At 37.5% G+C, this 19,394-nt stretch overlaps 1 protein-coding gene across 1 annotated transcript in view; it reads right to left on the minus strand.

Annotated features, from left to right (window-relative positions):
• The window catches only part of LOC107569304 (regulating synaptic membrane exocytosis protein 2-like), a 105,658-nt gene that overhangs the window by 42,965 nt on the left and 43,299 nt on the right, over positions 1-19,394 (minus strand). Inside the window, exons 18-28 of the mRNA XM_016255361.1 lie at positions 17,601-17,885; positions 13,881-13,940; positions 13,630-13,704; positions 11,154-11,339; positions 5,867-5,976; positions 5,520-5,552; positions 4,017-4,085; positions 3,021-3,257; positions 2,616-2,663; positions 1,820-1,855; positions 136-177 (exon numbers count right to left, since the gene is read on the minus strand). Of these exons, the coding sequence (XP_016110847.1) occupies positions 136-177; positions 1,820-1,855; positions 2,616-2,663; positions 3,021-3,257; positions 4,017-4,085; positions 5,520-5,552; positions 5,867-5,976; positions 11,154-11,339; positions 13,630-13,704; positions 13,881-13,940; positions 17,601-17,885 (1,181 nt within the window). The remainder of the gene's footprint in view (positions 1-135; positions 178-1,819; positions 1,856-2,615; positions 2,664-3,020; positions 3,258-4,016; positions 4,086-5,519; positions 5,553-5,866; positions 5,977-11,153; positions 11,340-13,629; positions 13,705-13,880; positions 13,941-17,600; positions 17,886-19,394) is intronic.

Genomic DNA, 19,394 nt, shown 5'->3' on the forward strand with positions numbered 1-19,394 from the left:
CACACACACACACACACACACACACACACACACACACACACACACACTCACACACTCACACACAGAAGTTTGTCTCCAGAAGTTGTTTTGAAGGGCTTTATGTTAGGGTAGCATAAGTCAGTCTGTATACAATACCTGCATCTTCACTCTCTGACACTGTTGACTCTGACACTACAGCTGATGTGCGGATGAGAGGAAAACAAGACAGTTTAGACAGACACATGACACACATTGTTATGATGGACACACACACACTCTCACACAAACAGAGTTTAGATGAATTTCCCATTCAGAAACTCATCACTCATAACATGCCAAAACAAACAGACGCTAAATCAGATCGAGAGAAATCCAGCACCAGAAGAAAAAAAAAACCCTTTAAAAGATGTAAAGCATCAAAACAAAGAACCGATGTATACTATGAGCACAGATGAATGAAGTACATAAATCTCAAACACGCACTACAAACACAGACCACCATCGATACACTATTTTCCCCACAAAGTACTATAAGCAACGCTACAACTTATAATGTATACAATGCATTTATAATGACTCGCATGCTATTTTGCCTAAATTCTGCTCTCATTTAAACTATTGTATAAGTTTCACTTGAAAAGCAATCAAAGATCTTAAAACATGAAATTGACAACAAAATCCCACAAGCCTCCAGTTTCATTTGAACACGCACTACAAACACAGACCACCATCGATACACTATTTTCCCCACAAAGTACTACAAGCAACGCTACAACTTATAATGTATACAATGCATTTATAATGACTCGCATGCTATTTTGCCTAAATTCTGCTCTCATTTAAACTATTGTATAAGTTTCATTTGAAAAGCAATCAAAGATCTTAAAACATGAAATTGACAACAAAATCCCACAAGCCTCCAGTTTCATTTTACATGTGCTGTAAATGTACTGCTTAATGTAGTTTATTCTATTGTTCTGTTTTTCATCTTTACATCAGTTGTAAGTATTGATAATTCCAGAAAGGAAAACTGTATTCTCCAAATCTTATAGACTAAAGACATCAGTGAGAACTGATTCATCATGTAAATGACTATGAATGTGACCTTACTTCTACCTCAAGTTGCCATAGTGACGCCAAAGAAAAATTAGCAGTTCAGTTCGACATCTATACTTGAACCTTCATTCAGATGCCACAATCTGCACTATAAAAAACAGAAACACTGGGCTGATGATACTAATAATAATCACTGGTTCCATACATAAATCCTTGTGACTTTCACTAGGCGAGACGCAGCATACTTCAGTACCCTGTTAAATTAGCTGCACCATGTAGGTTATGAAAACTAAATCTGCTATAATGCTAATGCATTATACTATTTATGTTAATATTATGCTGTTGTAAACAATGGATTCTTGATCCACTGAAGTAGGACTTTATATGTAATTTCCTAATTCTATTGTCTTTGAAAGTGCACTGCTGAATATACTGAAAAATATTTATGGTAAACTAAAATATACTTTAATGTCTTTACTTATACTTTCTTTTTTTTAAATCAATTCCTCTAAAATAAATCAGACTTGTTGGCACTTCCCAGCAGGCAAACACCCCATCACCAGTTGATGTTCAAAGATCACAAAAAGCAACACTACATTTTAGTTGTCATGCCATATAGAGCCGTGACTACAGAAGGTCCTTAACAAATAACACAGCAGCAACACGAGCAGCAAAAGCAGAGAGCTACAAAGCAGAAGAAGAGCGGAAATCTAGATCCCTCAGAAGTGCACTAGGATCGATCTACTCTACTAAGGGCCGATGAAGACCGCAGGTTGTGCCATACCAGGAGCTTTCTTCTGCTGGTCCTCCCATGTGACCTCTGAAGTTACAACACAAGGAGAAAGAGTCAATGCTTCTGCTTAACAAAGCTGTTAATTAGATGTGCACAGTTCAGGCCTGCAGAGCGCACATACTGTATAAGGCACATTTAGCCTGTTCAAATTACAATTACATGCAATTCACCCTTATAGACTTTTTAAAAAATACAGTGATTTTTTCTCTCTCTATCTATAAAAGAAAAATACTTTCTAATTTTTTCACTTGTCGTAATTAACAAAAAAAATAGCAATTTATTATTTTAGTAATTTATTAGTAGTTATTTATTTTATTACTTATATATATAAATATATAAAATGTAAAAATCCTCAAATATATATATATATATATATATATATTTATATCATTTCTAACTGTGAAAGTGAAGCTGATTTTTTTCTTTTCTTTTTAAAGGCGTGCTATTGAGCCATCTACAGGTGAGCGATGGTATTCAGTTTCCACGTGTGTAAAGTGGCTTAAAAAACATAATAATAACCAATTATTCTTAATTAAAATAATAGCTAATCCCACAAAACTAGAACAATAGTTCAGCTTGGTGTAAAACCAGAATTTCTAAACATTTTCAGTAACAAAATAGCTTTCTTGATGACATCCCCAACACAATCATAGCATAAACACACTATATATCGGATGGCAGCCGTCACGTACTGCAAATGTATATGACATCTACTTGTACTAAATCTCTCCAACACAAACACACAGTAAAACATCATTGAGAGATTCACACGCTCACACACACTTGCCTTTCCTCCCATTGACAGCTGGGGGAGCTACAGGTTTTTCCTGGGATTCTTGTGTGGGAAATGACACACACATAAACAAAGGGTGAGTCGAAAAATCAGTGTTTTCCACAAACACACAGGTACCCTCTAAACGTGCTAAAACACACACACACACACATGCTTACGAGAAGCTTCCAACACTATTAAAGCAATGGCAAAAGATGAAAAAGAAATATTGTTGAAAGCTAAATAAATGATGTAAAGAAACAGGCCCTTGGACTATGTTCAGAACAGCATACTACTCTTACTATTGGATTTGTGCAGTATGCCGTTTCTAGCATACTACTGATTCTAACATACTATGATTTAGTATTCCATTCCAAACGCAGGCATGTCCTTGTGTTCAACTCATTTGGATTGACACACCTGGCACAGAAGCCTGCTGGATAAGCGGTGAGGCTGATGATGGAGCAGCAGCGGGTGGAGGAGGAGGAGGAGGAGGGGCTGGGGCAGGGGGAGGAGCATGTACTGGAGAGGGAGGGGCATGTGTGGGTGGGGGAGTGGCAACTGAAGAAGGCAGATGGGCAAGTGCAGGAGAGGGAGGAGCATGTGCAGGAGGAGGTATGTTGGGGCCCAGGACAGGAGGCTCCATCCAGACATGAGCTTTGATGATGACAACATGATTGGCAGAGACAGAATTGTGGACAAAAAGAAACATAAGAAAATTAACAAGAGGATCATATGGATGAACATTTATGAAATGTATTGATGCACCAAAATATGAAAAAAAAACAAAGATCCTAAGCCTTAAATATTTAAAGGCTACTTTAACAGATCAAGTTAACAATATATATATACATCAATAATATAGTTATTTTTACTTTAACTACTTTATTTAATAATACTTGTTTTATTATTTGGAAAACATTTTTTAAGAAACTCTGTGTAATACAACTATGTAATATGTACACTATCATTCAAAAGTTTGAGTCATTACGATTTATAATTTTTTTAGGTTTTTAAAGAGGTCTCTAATTTTCACCAAGGCTGCATTTATTTGATCAAAAATACAGATACATTTCTTATTATTACATAGAAATCTTTTGTAGAAATGTAAAAGTTTTTAATGTTATTTCTGATCAATTTAATGTAACCTTGCCACAAATAAATAAAAACCTTACCACAAATTTTAAATGGTAATGTATAGACTTGCATATAACAGTATATATATATATACTGTATATATACAGTAACTTATATATAAATCAAGTGGCAGGAAAATATTATATTATATAGAATACAGTTATTCCAAGCAAATGCTAATTTTAAATAAGCATTTTTGATTTCGGAAAAAAAACATTCATTTCGGTGCATCACTAATAAAGACAAATGTCTATGTCTGCTATATAACGACAGCATTACCAGCCATTGCTTGTGTGGCTTGAGGAGGTGGAGGGGGTGGGGCCAAGGGGTGTGAAGCCCCTCCCACCACTTCAACATTCAGACAGAAATGAGAGTAAGAAAGACAGACAGAAGTATGCCATCAGAAATGAAGATGAGAACAACAAAAATGTGAAAAGAAAAGCTAAAATAACGTCCTATACCATTTACTCCACTTGGTCACTAAACATACTAACTACAGTATGCTACAGTAACCTCAAATGCAAATACAATTTTGCAAATTGAGTAATTTAATAACAAAAATGTAGAGATTCATTGAAGTGTACTATACATATTCTATCAACAAACTTTGATGTAAATGCCAGAATATCAAGATCATATTTGCATTTTCCTGATTTTAAGTGTCCCATGTGTCCTAAATATAATTTAACAGCCACAGTCTGTGGAGGAACGAACAGGGGGCGGAGCAGGAGGCTGAGGTACCGCCCCTGTTCCTGCTTCATTGGTTGATGAGTTGTGCCAATCAAAAGAGAAAACAAACCAAAATGTCAAAGAACTAACCAATAAACTATCACTGTGTGACTGAGAAGATCACTTCTAAGTGCAGACTGCTATTTCGAAAACACAATAAAAATATATATTTATCACTTAACATTGCTCATATGCCAATGATTATCACTTCTAAGGTTGCTGAGCCTCTGCTATAAACATACAAGAACTACTTTGGTTATTCAGCAACTTAAATGCTGTCAGAAGATGTTACTAACGTTAAAGGTCTGACATAAATTGCAAGTACCTCAACACATTTCAATAAGGGCATGTAGATTTGTATGGAAGCCTGTCTACACTATAGAATAAAAAATATAAAAAAGGTAATTGCAATATTTTATCTCACAATTCTAACATTATTTCTTGCAATTTGAATCTCATAATATTGAGTTAACATTTTGTAATTCAGACTGTTATCTCAGAATGGCCAGTTTATATCTCACACTTGGGACTCAGTTCTGACTTTTTCTGACAATTTTTTTTTTTATGATTACGGAATTATACCTCGCAATTTGGCATTTTCCAATTAGAGACCAATTAGGTATTTTTTTCCCCTCAGAATTTACACTGAGTTTACTTCTATCATCTTCCAAGAAAAAAGTACTAATTGTGAGAAACAAAGTCAGAATTGTGAGATAAAGTTGAAATTACCCATTTCGTGGCATAAACAGGCTTCCATATTTGTAATATCCATTGTAGCGGATTTGGACATTAATCCAGACATGGACGAAGTACACAGACTACACAGCATACATTGAAAATGATACATGTACAGAACTATTAATTGCACTAACATTGCTGAAGCAAAAACTAATACATCTGTTCAGTCCACTAAATGAATGGTAGTAGCTAGACCAATGACAGGTAAAGCTCACAGACCAGAGCTAACAGGTATAGTCAAACAGAGGAGATGATAAAGCTGTAATAAAGAAGACTGAGACGAAGCTAAACACACAGAAGCTAGTGCTTACAGACCTTCATAAGGCTCAGTAATGCCCTCGTCATCTTCTGGGAAAAAGGTGGGCGAAAAAACATCCATGTTGTGTTATTCTATTGTAACATAATATTCTTTACCTGGCTTTTGTGGTCAAGATGGTTGTTTTTGCATAAGCCATTTTTGTGATAACTATTGTGCAATAATAGGTTATAATTATTTACTTTGTTGAATTTCTGTCAGTTATCCAATGGAAAGGTTATTCTTATCGTCCACATAAATGCATCTGGACGGCATCTGGTGACCCTAAACCCAACTAATTATTCAAGTTTTCCACCCAAGCGCCACAAACCCTGCAGTCTGGAAGAAGCCTGGTTTGTCTACTCACTTCTGTCCATAGAGCTCTTTGGTGGGACTTGCGGTAGCTGCCGACCTCTTCGACTCGATACTGGCGTGCTGCTGGGACTTGTTTGGACCGATCCCGTTCGGATGTTTGCCCTGCGGGACAGATGGTGTGTCAGGAATCAACGTAAAGCACTACATCTAAAGAAGTGCTCGTGGTCGAGTAATAAACCTGCCCAAAACAGTTAGACTAAAGCAGAACACTGGTGAGAGCATACTAATAAAACAAACCTTCTAACTACTTTTACATTGGCAGGATCATTTAGCAATGAGACATTAGTGTCAGAAAACACACTTCACTTGAATGCTATAAAAAGGGACACATACTGTATACTATTAAACAAAACAAGTCAATATTTGGCACACTTTTTTCTGGGGTTAGTAAAAAAAACTAAAAGAAAGTAAAATCATCTGGTGAAATATATGTCCTGTAGATAAGGTAAGTCAATGTGCTGTACAGCAACCCACATAAGACTGTAGGCTCATATCACCAGTCAAGTCATATTTCACTCCAATATCAAAAGAACTAAATAAGAAATTGTATTTTTCAGCCTATTTTAGGACAATTTTTGTATGTGACATAATTACCACCAAAAGTATACATATTCTCTCCCTCCCCTCCATTACTAAAACTTCTCACTATAAATAAATAAATAAAAAACAATTATTATTTTCATTACTGCAATGCTATATATATATATATATATATATATATATATATATATATATATATATATATATACAAGTTGGCACACCAGATCCTCCTGTGGGCCCAAGGAAAACTCCTCTCAGTCAGAGCAGTTTACATCCCTGGACACTTGAATTAGGGAGCAGACATCCTGTCTAGACAGGCTGAGGCCCGGGGAATGGAGGCCCCACCCCGAGGTGGTGGAGCTCCTCTGGAGGGGGTCCAGCCAGGCGGAAGTGGATCTATTTGCATCGCAGGAAATGACACACCATCTGGTCTGGTTCTCCTTCACGCATCCAGCTCTATCTTCTGCTAGTAGCCCCATTGTGGCCAGCCCAAGTATGGTTCTTGGACCTTGTGTCCCTTCTCGATGGCTCTCCCTTGGAGATTCCAATCAGGAGGGACCTCTTCTCTCAGGTGGGGGGCTCCATCCTTCACCCCCGCCCATAGTTATGGAAACTGTGGGCGTGGCCTTGAGGGGGCACAGCTCTTAGCATTCAGTCTTTCAACTGAGATTGTTGAGACCATACTCCAGTCCAGAGCTTCCACCACAAGGAAAGAGTACGTGCTGAAGTGAAAACATTTTACCTCTTTGTGCGGTCAGCGACTGCAAAATACAGTCAACTGCCCAGTTGGTACAGATCTGCCCCTCTGGGTGGTCAGTCATTGGGAAGAAACCCACTCGGTACTCGTTTCCTCCGTGGCACTTTGAGGCTGAGACCAGCACAGTGCACCAATGTGCCCAGACATTGAGGTGGTTCTGGAGGGCTTGTGCAATGCCCCCTTTGAACCCATTGAGGAGGTTCCAGATATGTTCTTCACCTTGAAGACGGTCTTACTCCTTGTTATATCCTCACTCAAGAGGATAGGGGATCTTCAGGCACTGTCAGTATCTCCCTCCTGCCTGGAGTTTGCCCCAGGCATGGTTAGGGCCTTCCTTTACCTGAGGCACGGGTATGTCCCTAAGGTGCCCACCTCTATGCTAGGGTCCATAGTGCTGCAAGCCTTCTGTCCTCCTCCCTTCCAGAAAGCTGACCAGGAGAAGCTAAATCTTCTCTGTCCAGTGTGAGCATTGGACGCTTACGTCCACAGAGCTGGCCAGTGGCGTAAGGCAGATCAGATGTTTGTTTGCTTTGATCCACCTAAGAAGGGCTTTCGGGTGACCAAGCAGACCCTGAGCAGGTGGGTGGTCGAGGCCATCTCACTTGCTTATGAGTCCTCTGGCCTCCCAGCACCTATGGGGGTCAGAGCCCACTCAACCCGGAGTATGGCGGCCTCCAAGGCCTTATTCGTGGGTGCTTCCCTGCAGGACATTTGTGATGCGGCGGGCTGGTCCTCTCCGCACACATTTGTTCAGTTGTATAATCTGGACCTGGCTTCTAACCCCAGGATCCCAAGTCTTCTCATCTTGATGTGCTCGTCTGATACACACCAGACAGGGACTTGTTAGTATGGCGCAAAGGGCATTCTCATTCCCAAACCATTCCAATGCAGATCGAGTTCCCTGAGGGTGTCCCTGCATCCCTATAGCGGCTTACTTCATACTATCAGAAGCTAACATGCGCTGTGCCGGGTGCACTTTTAAGCTTCCTGGTTGCTCACGTCACCCGGCTCGTGACGTCTCACTTCTCCATTGGACTGATTCCACACATGCTTCAGAATGTGGTCACACAGAGGCATTCCCAAAGTATTCTGACACAGAGTCTCGTTCCCTTTAAAAAGTATCACCCAACTTTAAAATAATCAAATTTTGTTGCTTTGCAGCCTGAAAAGAAGACGGACACAGTTTTTGTTTTATCCAGCCGTATTTATAACATCCAAGTGAAAGATATAACACCAACATGTCATAAAAAAAAAAAACAGAATAACGGAAAAAGGATCAACCCGTGTGTCAGTATTTTGTTGAACCACCTTTTGCTTTAATTACAGCCTTTAATCTGTTGGGATATGTCTCTACTCACTTTGCACATCTAGACTTTGTAATTTTTGCCCACTATTCTTTGCAGAACTGCTCAAGTTCATTTAAATTTGATGGTGACCGTTTGTGGACTGCAGTCTTCAAGTCATTCCACAGATTTTCAATGGGGTTTAAATCTGGGCTCTGACTGGGCCATGTAAGGACATACACCTTTTTCTTCTTTAACCACTGTGTGGTCAGTTTTGCTGTGTGCTTTGGGTCATTGTCATGTTGGAAGGTAAACCTTCTTTCCATTGACAACTTTTTGGCAGAGGGCAGCAGATTTTCCTTTGACGGTATTTTGCCCCATCCATTTTTCCTTCTATCCTGACAAGTGCTCCAGTCCCTGCTGCAGAGAAACACCCGATAACAGGATATCACCACCTCCATGCTTTACTGTAGGAATGGTGCTATTTGGATGGTGAGCTGTATTTGATTTGTGCCAGACATATTGTTTGGTGCTGAGGCCAAATAATTACATTTCAATCTGTCTCAGAATCTTCAAGGTGTGTTTTGGCAAAGCTCAGTCGTGACTGCATGTTGCCTTTCTTGAGGAGTGGCTTTTTTCTTGCAACCCTCCCAAACAAGCCACATTTGTGGAGAATTTGTGATATTGTTGGCACATGCACACAATGATCAATGATCTCTTTGTCATAAATTCCTGCAGCTGCTTCAGAGTTGCTGTAGGCCTCTTGGTCGCCTCTCTGAATATTACTTTTTTGACCAGTTTCCTCCGGCTCTTTCATCCAGTTTGGAGCAACGTCCTGATCCAGGGAGGGTCTGTGTTGTACCAAATACCTTCCACTTCTTAATAATAGACTTCACTGTGTTTCTAGGCATTGATAAAGACTTTGCAATTGTTTTGTATCCATCTCCTGACTTGTGCCTGTCCACAACTTTATCCCGGAGATCTTTTGACAGTGCCTTGCCACCCATAGTTGATTGTTTGCTTCAGTTGCACTTCCAAGGACTGAAATGCTCTTGGAAAGCTCTTTTCATGCTGAGCTGATCAAAATGACCACAGTTGAAAATCAAATGGCTTTGTTTGTGTGCCATTGAGAAGATGATTAGCTACACCTGATTGAGTTTACAAGTCATTTTTAGGAGGGGGGTGATTCTTTTTTCCAACTCAGTGATTCTAGTTTTTTTTCTGACATATTGGTGTTATATCTTTCACTTTGAGTTGCACTGATTAAATACAGCTGGATAAAACAAAAACTGTGTCTGTCTTCATTTCAGGCTGCAAAGCAACAAAGTGTGATTATTTTAAAGGGGGTGACTCTTTTCTATACCCACTGTATATATATTATGTAATTATGTAATATTTAAATTGTAATGTTTTACTAGTGTTTGTAGCATTGCTTTTCATTTACACTGATTTGCTGAAAGAAATTGCATAAAAAAGTTTTTTATATACATTTATAACCATGTATTTTGTAAATACTAAAAGTTAAGTAATGCAAAGTCTTTGGTGAAAACTTATTTTTCATTTGTGAGGAAGTAATTTGTAAAAGCCTTCATGAGCCGTTTAAACCATTCCAGCACCTTTGTTCTATTAGTCTGTTTTATTATTACATATTATGTGCAAAAGTTTTTTTTTGCACATAATATAGAAATAGAAATGAGAAATGAAATAGTAATAATACAGAAATAAAAATAATATAGAAACAAAAATTAGAATCAACATTTAAAACGAATACACAATAAACCATCTGGACACATACTAAAAATCACAATGCAAAAAAATCTTACTGAATCTAAAACAGGCTTAATTGTATTTTTATAAAATAATTTCTTACTTTTATCTTCCAATTTTGTGGTGAAATATGACCTAGCATGTTCTTGACAGAATTATTCCGTCAGAATAAAACATCTGACCATATAAGCATGCATTTAATAAATATGTCACAGTCATGTGCATTTTAGCCACGTAAAAATATGAATACATACGTTTAAAATGCACATCAACTCCACAGTAAACACAATGATCTGTAAAGCACCTTTTGAGCTCAGTGTCACATCAGCTTTCAGTACATGTGGCTCACATCTCAATGTCAACTGTGGCACATCCAAAAGCTACCGCATCAGTGAAAGTTCATGTGCAAATCTGACACATTTATATCATTTCCTAGTGACTTATGATGTGCCGGGCAAATCGTAAGTCAAAAAGTGTTATGGTGTCTCAAAAGGTGTGATGGAGTCAGCATCAGGAGAGGTGCTTGTGGCTGCTAAAGCTGCAAGGAAAGTGAAAAGGCCTAAATGCATGAGCACACGGCACTCATAACAGCCCATAACTCAAAGCATAAACTGTTAAACAACAAATAAGTAGTGTTAGTAACACACACACAAAAAAAAAAAAGTCAAAACAAAACTGTACGATGCCAGGTACACACCATTCTATATCTCAAGAGGATATAACAGGTGTGTCTATAATCCAAATGAAAAGAAGTTAGTAGCAACCATCATCACTACTCTCTACTCTATAAATGAAGATAAAATCATAAACAGCATCGTTACAACACAGGGTTAAAATAAGAGGATGTGGAGAGAGGGGCATTCCAGGTGACAGGAAGCAGAAGGCATGGGTTCGTTTAGCGCTTTAGTGCTTGTTGTGATGGGTCGGGTCACCTCGTTAAGGCAGGAGAGGGAGGGGCGGATCTCCCTGACGGTAAGGACGGCATGGATCTCATGTAGCCGGAGTCGGGCCGCTCGGACGAGCGGGAGCGCGTGTAGACCGGTCGCTCCATCATGGGCCGCTGGTCAGCTGACCTGGACCTGTAATGGTCATGTCTGTCCACCATGCTGCGGCTATACCTGCAGAACGTTAGTCAAAAAGCCACGCTCAGCGGAGCCCCAGAGCATCATGGGATCACAGGGCATAAAATTACTCTCAGCTGTTAGGTCACTCCTGTGAAATGATATCGCTTGGCTAATAATTACCACACCAAACAAAAGTGGCTTTAAGTTTCAGCATTGGCTGCTCAGGGAAATCATAAAACGAAGGACTAAACTGGAACAACCAAAAATAAGTGTTAACCAACAATTTGACATGAAACAAACAAAAAGAAGATTCAGGAGGCTGCTGCAAAGAAAACAAGTGAACACATTTCATACTAACACAACTATAAGCCCCGTGTCTACAGTCTACTCTACTCCTATATACTCTATCTATGGCAACACTCGCACAAATTCTGCTGTATTACCTCAGATCTTCCTCAAAGTGCTCATGGTTAGCTGGGAACTCTGGGATATTGTCCTCTCTATAGAGGTGCATAAGAGAAGAACATAAAATGCTAATTTAGTAGCTCTTATAACCGTAAGGAGTTGCTAAACAGCCTTATTACATAATATACCCTCGTGAAAAAATATTGAATGTGCTTGTAGTGTACTTCAAGTCTTAAAAGTATACTTTTAAAAACCGTACTTGCAGATAATACAATATAATATTAATGAAATAAAAGGCTGCTTAAGTGTACTTAAATAGAGATATTCATGACAAGTGCTGGGGAAAGTTACATTTAAAAGTAATGCATTACAATATTGCGTTACTCTAAAAAACAAGAAAGGAACTACAGTACAGTATTACTTACAGTAGTTACGTTTTATGGAAAGTAATGCATTCCGTTACTTTTGCGTTACTTTTTGTAACCTGTGCTGAGCTTGCTTATTTGTCTTATTTGCATGTTTATTACAACTGTAGAGGCCTTTTCACACCAAAAGTGAAATTAATAAGCCTCAGGCTGAAGGAAGTGCCTCTGCACCTCACTCCCAATTCCTCTCAACACTGGACAAGAGAGATGTCAGTGAATAAATGGGAAAACAAAGTAACTGGCATTACTTGTTTGAAAAAGTAACTCAGATTTGTTGTTGTAAATTTAAAAGTAAACTACTAGTTACTTGAGAAAAGTAATCTGAACTCATGTTACTTGTAACACTATTCACGACTGTTTCTTAACACACTTAAGTAGACTTTTAAAAAGTGCACTTTGTAATAATGTCAAATTAGAAGTTTTACTTTAAAGTATATTTAAAATCATTATGTTTTAATACTCTTTGTTCATGTTTTAAATGTACTAAATTGCACTTTTATCATCACATATGATTAATTACAAATATACTTAAATACAGGACATACAAGTTTCAATAGTGACATTCAATTATATTTTGCTTTACCATAAATGCTTGTTAGTACATTCAGCAGTTACACTTTAACCATATTTCAAAGTCACTGGAAGTAATTATGAAATTACATATAAAGATGTACTAAAGTCCTCCTTAAGTAAGAAAAATAATGCATTTAAAATACATTTAAACTATAATACATTTTCATTGAATTGGATTAACATGCAATTAAAGTGTCTGAAAACATTGCATTCAGATCACACTTAAGCATTTTTAAAGCATAATATTTTTGTAATAAGTACATTTATCCAAAAGAGTACTTCTTTTTCACAAGGATATACTGAAAATGCACTCTTCAAAGTGAGAATCGGGTACTAGTTCAAACTAAACTAACTAAAACTAAATATAATTACATTCTAAAAACTAGCTACCATACTAAGACACTAAGATGATTCAGCTAACACCAGTGATGTTTATGAAATCTTCTATTTATATAGGAAGCAACATATTATTTGTTTTTCACTGTGCTTCTGCCATTATACCAGAAAAGCTGCCAGAATACCCGAAAACATTAAAAATGCTGTAAAATGTAAAGGTCACAGGACAACTACAACATCTAAATCCAACTTGAGTCTGCACTGAAACTACTGCATTTAATTTAACTATACCTTTCCGTATCTGTAGAAGGCTCAATTTCTATCCTGGGACACGTCCTACTGAATAAACCAACCTCAGTGTGTTAGTGCCACACTTAGTACATGCTATTCAGTATATATTTGCTTAAAAAGGCACAACAGATCAGTATTTGAGAAAGTAAATAAATCAACTTGAGCTTTAAATCCATAACTGGGATCCATTACTACACAAAGCCTCAGTGGGAACATAAATGTGGCATCTGCTCCTGGCAGTTGATAACAGATGAGTAAAGAAAGGGCGAGCGTTTGTGATGTGCTGTGGGTGTTTATCTCTTCAGAAGTCTTACCTGTAGTCTGCACTGGTTCCATTCATGACATGATTGGGCCATGGAGTAGATACATGATTGGGCCCATTGTAATATCTTTAAATGGAGGATGAGGATCGATAGATTGAAATGAAGAAAGGAAAGCATGATTAGAATGAGCAACAGCTGAGTTAGGGCAAGGGGTGAGGGTTATGTCTGTAACTAGTATAAAACAGGCCTATTATGAATGCATGAACAGAATGCATGTCTCAAGTAAAGTATCCAGATTTTACCTCTCAGGAGATTCAAATGAGTCACTGTAGGCAGACATTTGCCTATCTTTCCTCATCCTCCTGAACACAAAATAACACACAATCAGATCCTATGTGACAACGTAACTCTACTTGCCAAAAATAAGCCAATACAGCCGTAGGGTGCTATAGATTCACATACCCATTCTCAATATTCATATTCATTCATTCTCATGATATGGTGTGATATATCACTATTTTTCCAAGAGAATGGGACATTAACATAATGGGACATTTATGGGTCACACTTTAGTTTGGGGACCAATTCTCATTATTAACTGACTATAAACTATGACTTTTACCTCAATAAGCTCCTAATTATTGCTTAGTAATAGTTAGTAAGGTAGTTATTAAGCTTAGGTATGGGATTGGTTTAAGGGATCTAAAATATGGTCGTGCAGAGTAAGGCATTGAAATGTGCTTTATAAGTACTAATAATTAGCTAATATGCTAGTGATATGCATGCTAATAAGCAACTAGTTAGTAGTGAGAATTGGTACCTAAACTAAAGTGTCACCCGTTATGTATTTGGTAGACACTTTTATCCAAAGTGACTTATGTTGCATTCAAGGTATACATTTTATTGGCTCATGCATTCCCTGGGAATCGAACCCATGACCTTGGTGTTGCAAGTGCAATGGTCTGCTGCTTGAGCTAGAGGAAATCTCTCAGGAAATCTAGGATTTTCAAGAATTAATAGGCTGCCTGTGCAAAACTCAGTGCCACAGTACAGGGCTGTTGTGGGTGGTTGCAAGAAAGTTGCTAAGGGGTTCTGTGTGGCTTTTTAGCATGTTGCTTTGGCATAGGCGTAGTGTGAACCAACTGCAGGGTAAGGCTAACAGTAGCCTAATGTTAGTGTAATCTATTAACTACGCACACCATAAACCCATCTTTTTAGGCAATCAATGAAGGTGTCTGCACTGTATGATGAATGCACCTCTTACATTGCATGTACATCTGCACTCTGTTGTTTATAATGAGAGAATTCGCGAGAGTGCAGAATTCAGTCAGTGAGCGCGTGCACAAAACAAAGGCGTTTCAGAGATGACTACCTCTGATTGACCATTGCATTCTTAAACTCAACGGAATCGTGTGTGATTGGTTATACTGCGCAACACTATAAAAACGCATACAAATAAATATGATGCAACATTAGCAATCCTAAATGCATGGGGTAACTTTTTGTATGTGTCAAAATGTAATAGTTACTATGAGCAATAGTAAAAGTGATGCTTGATTTAGCAAATGTCACTGATTAAAAGCTCAAAGTTGTAGTTCAAACAAAAGAGCATGGTGCTAGCAATACCAAGGTCATGGGTTTGATTCCCAGGGATCGGACAATTTCAAGTCTACACCGACCCTTATAATCTAATCGACATTTCGTTCAGATCAATTGTTTACATGAAAGCTATTCAATCCTACTGAGTCATTAATCCGATTACTAATGGATTATTTGGATGTATATAAACGTATTTTGAGCTGTGCTTCATACATCACTATACTTTTGACAATGGACCTATTTGTTTGCAAAAGTTTGCTATGTGACCACACCTATTTTCATTATTATATGAAAACGGTGCATAAATTATATGTGAATCGCACCTTGGGGCCTCTCTAACCAAAGCTGGCTAGATCCACAACATCTGAGTATCCACTAAGCCTACAAAAACATACTGAATAGATGGAATCCCACATATCTAAATAATACATTCATATTTAAGCATGGTGAACATCCACTGTAGCTTGCAGTTTTTTGACTGGCAGTTCTGTCATAGAGTGACGCTAGTTAGCTTGGGACCGAAAGAACTATAGAGATCAGTCATCAAAACAGCACCAGCCATCCAAAGAGCAGTGCTGAGGATACAATTCATTACACCATGGCGGGAAGGATGGAGTGGGAGCTGCTAAGGACACACCGCACACATTTCCTTTGGGAAATATTGCTGGCGTACTTAGTGGTGTAGTTGGCAAAGTTACAATCTGAGCACTATCATGTACGTTATCCTCCAGAGAGGCTCCTGCACAAAGCTTTCTCAATGGGCGGAAGACTGATGCTACAGCCAAAGTGCCTTACAAATCTTTACCACATTTCTTTAAGAAAATGACATTCGCCGTTATCGGCTCCTTTTCCGCCCATTGGAAAGTTTCCTAAAATGGATCCTAATCCACACTTTGTAAATCAGGTGACGTCAACGTAGGGCTGCACGATGAATCGCATTTTAATTGTGATCACGATTTCCACTTCCCTTGATTTATTAAAGCGATAGTTCACCCAAATGAATATAGAAGTAACATAAGAAATGAGAGAAATATAGAAGCTCAATGTGGAGATCTTAGTTAGGTTAAAACCGAAACTAAGCCATTCACACAGAACGCATTCGGCACATTTTTGAGACGCACAACTATGTTGCACTCACGTCTCGCACAAGAGATGAATACAAAGCCATGTAAAGTTAAAAGAGGTTCAACTTTTAGAAAACATGTCTGGAGAATTTGTGGGGATTATGTTCCATTCCACTGAGTCTCATATGTTTTTAAATGCAATCGTGTAATCGGCGCTTTGGCTATTTGTATTAAGCTACGCATAAATACATGATGCAGTTTTTGTTTATGCAATTTACGAAATTATATTTGATTTATGTTAGTTTAAATGTTATGTACTTTTTTTATTGACATTGAATTTAACAATTTAATACGGTGCATTATTTTGCTCATTGCGACCTCCTGTGGAGACAGACCAAATCTTTCCTTAACACTTATTTAATCTGCATATAATATATATAAAAAAAATAGATATTCATTGAAATTGTATTTTGTGTTTGACTGTTAAAACTAAAATGATTTGTTGTTTGTCTTAATACATTGGGTAAAAAATACAGTGGTTAATAAAAAAAAATCTACTGCTCTTTGTTTAAAAAAGATTATTAAAAAATGACAATAATTATTGATACCGATATGATATGAAATTGTGATCATTTTTTTGGCTATAAAGTATCAAGTATACACCCTCAAGTATAGCCTATACTTGAGGGTGAGTAAATGATGACAAAATTTAAATTTTTGGGTGAACTATCCCCTTAGGATAATCATCAGCGGTTATTTATCCTGAAAACATTTCATTTTAATTTGGCATTTGCGTTATCTTGCACTAGTAATAAGACTCCACAAGCTTTCATAGTTGCGGTTGCCAGATTTCAAGAGCTTAAATCCCCCAATCAGAGCTTTTTTCATATTGATAATGAAAACTGGCAACCATGCACACACATTCTCTCTACATTACAGAAAAAGCGCTGATGAGCTGAAAACACTGGCAAACATGTAAGTTGGAGTTTAACGATCTCCATTGAGATATTCTTCTCAAATACAAGCGTAATACAGCCAGTCAGCTTTCTTTCACGCAGCCATTTTGCGCTGTTTGCAGCGACTTGATCCGTGAGCAAACCACGCGAGTTGAAATTCTCTTGATTAGTGCTTAAATTAAAGTGCAATAATGTAAAAAAAATCTATAAAAATAATAATAAAATGACAGTATTTCGTGATTATATTTTTTTAAGCAAAATCGTGATTAACCAGTTATCGTGCAGCCCTACATAAATGTGAAACATTTTGAGAGGTGCCACTAGCTACTCTAGTCCAAACTACTACCCACAGCACTAATATGGAGCAGCATGAGAACGAGAGTGAACCGCTGTGGTTTACTACCTGTCCACGCTATTGTAAGCCCCGTCTGAGAAGGCACGGGCCATCCTAGTGGAGCGCAGTAACCTGACCGCGTCCTCCCGATAGAGGGGGTGCATACTATGAGTCAGAACAGAAAGTGAGAGTGCAGTGGTTAGAGTCGGGTTGGGTAAGTTGGCCTTATCTAGGTGATAAAGTGGCGGAGCTCTTAAACTCTCTTTATCCGGCACTTCCAGGCACAGGTGAAGATCGCTCGAAGCACAAAAGCAGAAATCAAGTAACTTTGGGTCAAGAGAACTGGCAGATATGCTAAGCAATCAAAACTATCATGTTGCAGCACACACCAGCAGCAACAAATATTTGTTCATCCCACAGAAGTGCAGATGTAGCTCTTTTTTCAGCGGCGAGAATTAAAAATGTGCAAGTGCGACTACTTGTGTACAGTACTATTGCACACTAGATAACACTAGCATACAGTGTTGGGGGTAGCATGAGTTACGTAATCAGATTACTTTTTCAAGTAACTAGTAAAGTAACACATTACTTTTTAATTTACAATAAAAAATCTGAGTTACTTTTTCAAATAAGCAACGCCAGTTACTTTGTTTTCCCATTTATTCACTGACTCCTCTCCTGTCCCCATGATGAGAGAAATTAAAGGTGAGGTGCAGAGGCACTTCCTTCAGCCTGAGGCTTATTAATTTCACTTTTGGTGTGAAAGGGCCTTTACAGTTGCTAAAAATATAACTTTTGGGTGTTTTGCTATTAAAATTCGCCAAGTAATGCAAAGGTATCGTTCCTTAAAGAGTAACTAAGTAACGCAATATTGTAATGCATTACTTTTAACTTTCCCCAACACAGCTAGCAAGTGCACAACACTACTGTGCTTTTTAAAAGAATTCACCAAACAGTTGTGTGTGTGTGTGTGTGAGAGAGAGAGACAGAGAGAGAGAGAGAGATAGCGATATATAGATAGATAGATATCTTCTAGTATTCTAGTCATCTATATATAATACTAGAAGATCATTATAGATTGCAACTCTATTTGCTCTAAGCAAATTAAAGGTCAAAGTATGGTTTGGTTTCATACAGTATTTCGTCATCAGAATAGTCAAACACAATAGTACTGATCTGCACGATTTGTGAAAAGTGAATCAGGCACAATTCATTCTCGGTGAATTCCCCCTGCCAGTTTCAATACAAGTTTTGCTCTTTGGCCACTGAAAATTACAGTACCATTGAAAAGTATGGGGTCAAGAAATTAATACTGTTATTCAGCATTGATGCATTACATAGATTAAAGTGACAGGAAATACATTTACATTGTTACAGAGATTACTATTTTAAAAAATGCTGTTCTTTTGAACTATCTATTCATCAATCTTGAAAATACATCACGATTTCCACAAAAATATTAAGCAGGACAATTATGTTACAAATAATGTTATTTCAAATAAATGCTGCTCTTTTGAACTTAATTCATCAAAAGATCCTGAAAAAGTGTATCATTGTTTCCACAAAAATATTAAGTAGCACAACTGTTTTCAACATAGATAATAATAATAATCAGAAATGTTTCTTGAGCAGCAAATCAGCATATTATACTGATTTCTGAAGATCATGTGACACTGAAGACTGGAGTAATGATGCTGAAAATACAGCTTTGATCACAGCAATAAATTGTATTTTACAATATATTTGAATAGAAAAAAGTTATTTTAAATTATAATAATATTTTTGTTTTATTTTTATCATATATATATATATATATATATATATATATATTTATTTTTTTTTTTTTTTTTAAAAAAAAAAAAG

The sequence above is a fragment of the Sinocyclocheilus grahami genome, unplaced genomic scaffold (assembly GCF_001515645.1).
Source record: "Sinocyclocheilus grahami isolate Dianchi unplaced genomic scaffold, SAMN03320097.WGS_v1.1 scaffold1331.1, whole genome shotgun sequence".
NCBI lineage: Eukaryota > Metazoa > Chordata > Actinopteri > Cypriniformes > Cyprinidae > Sinocyclocheilus > Sinocyclocheilus grahami.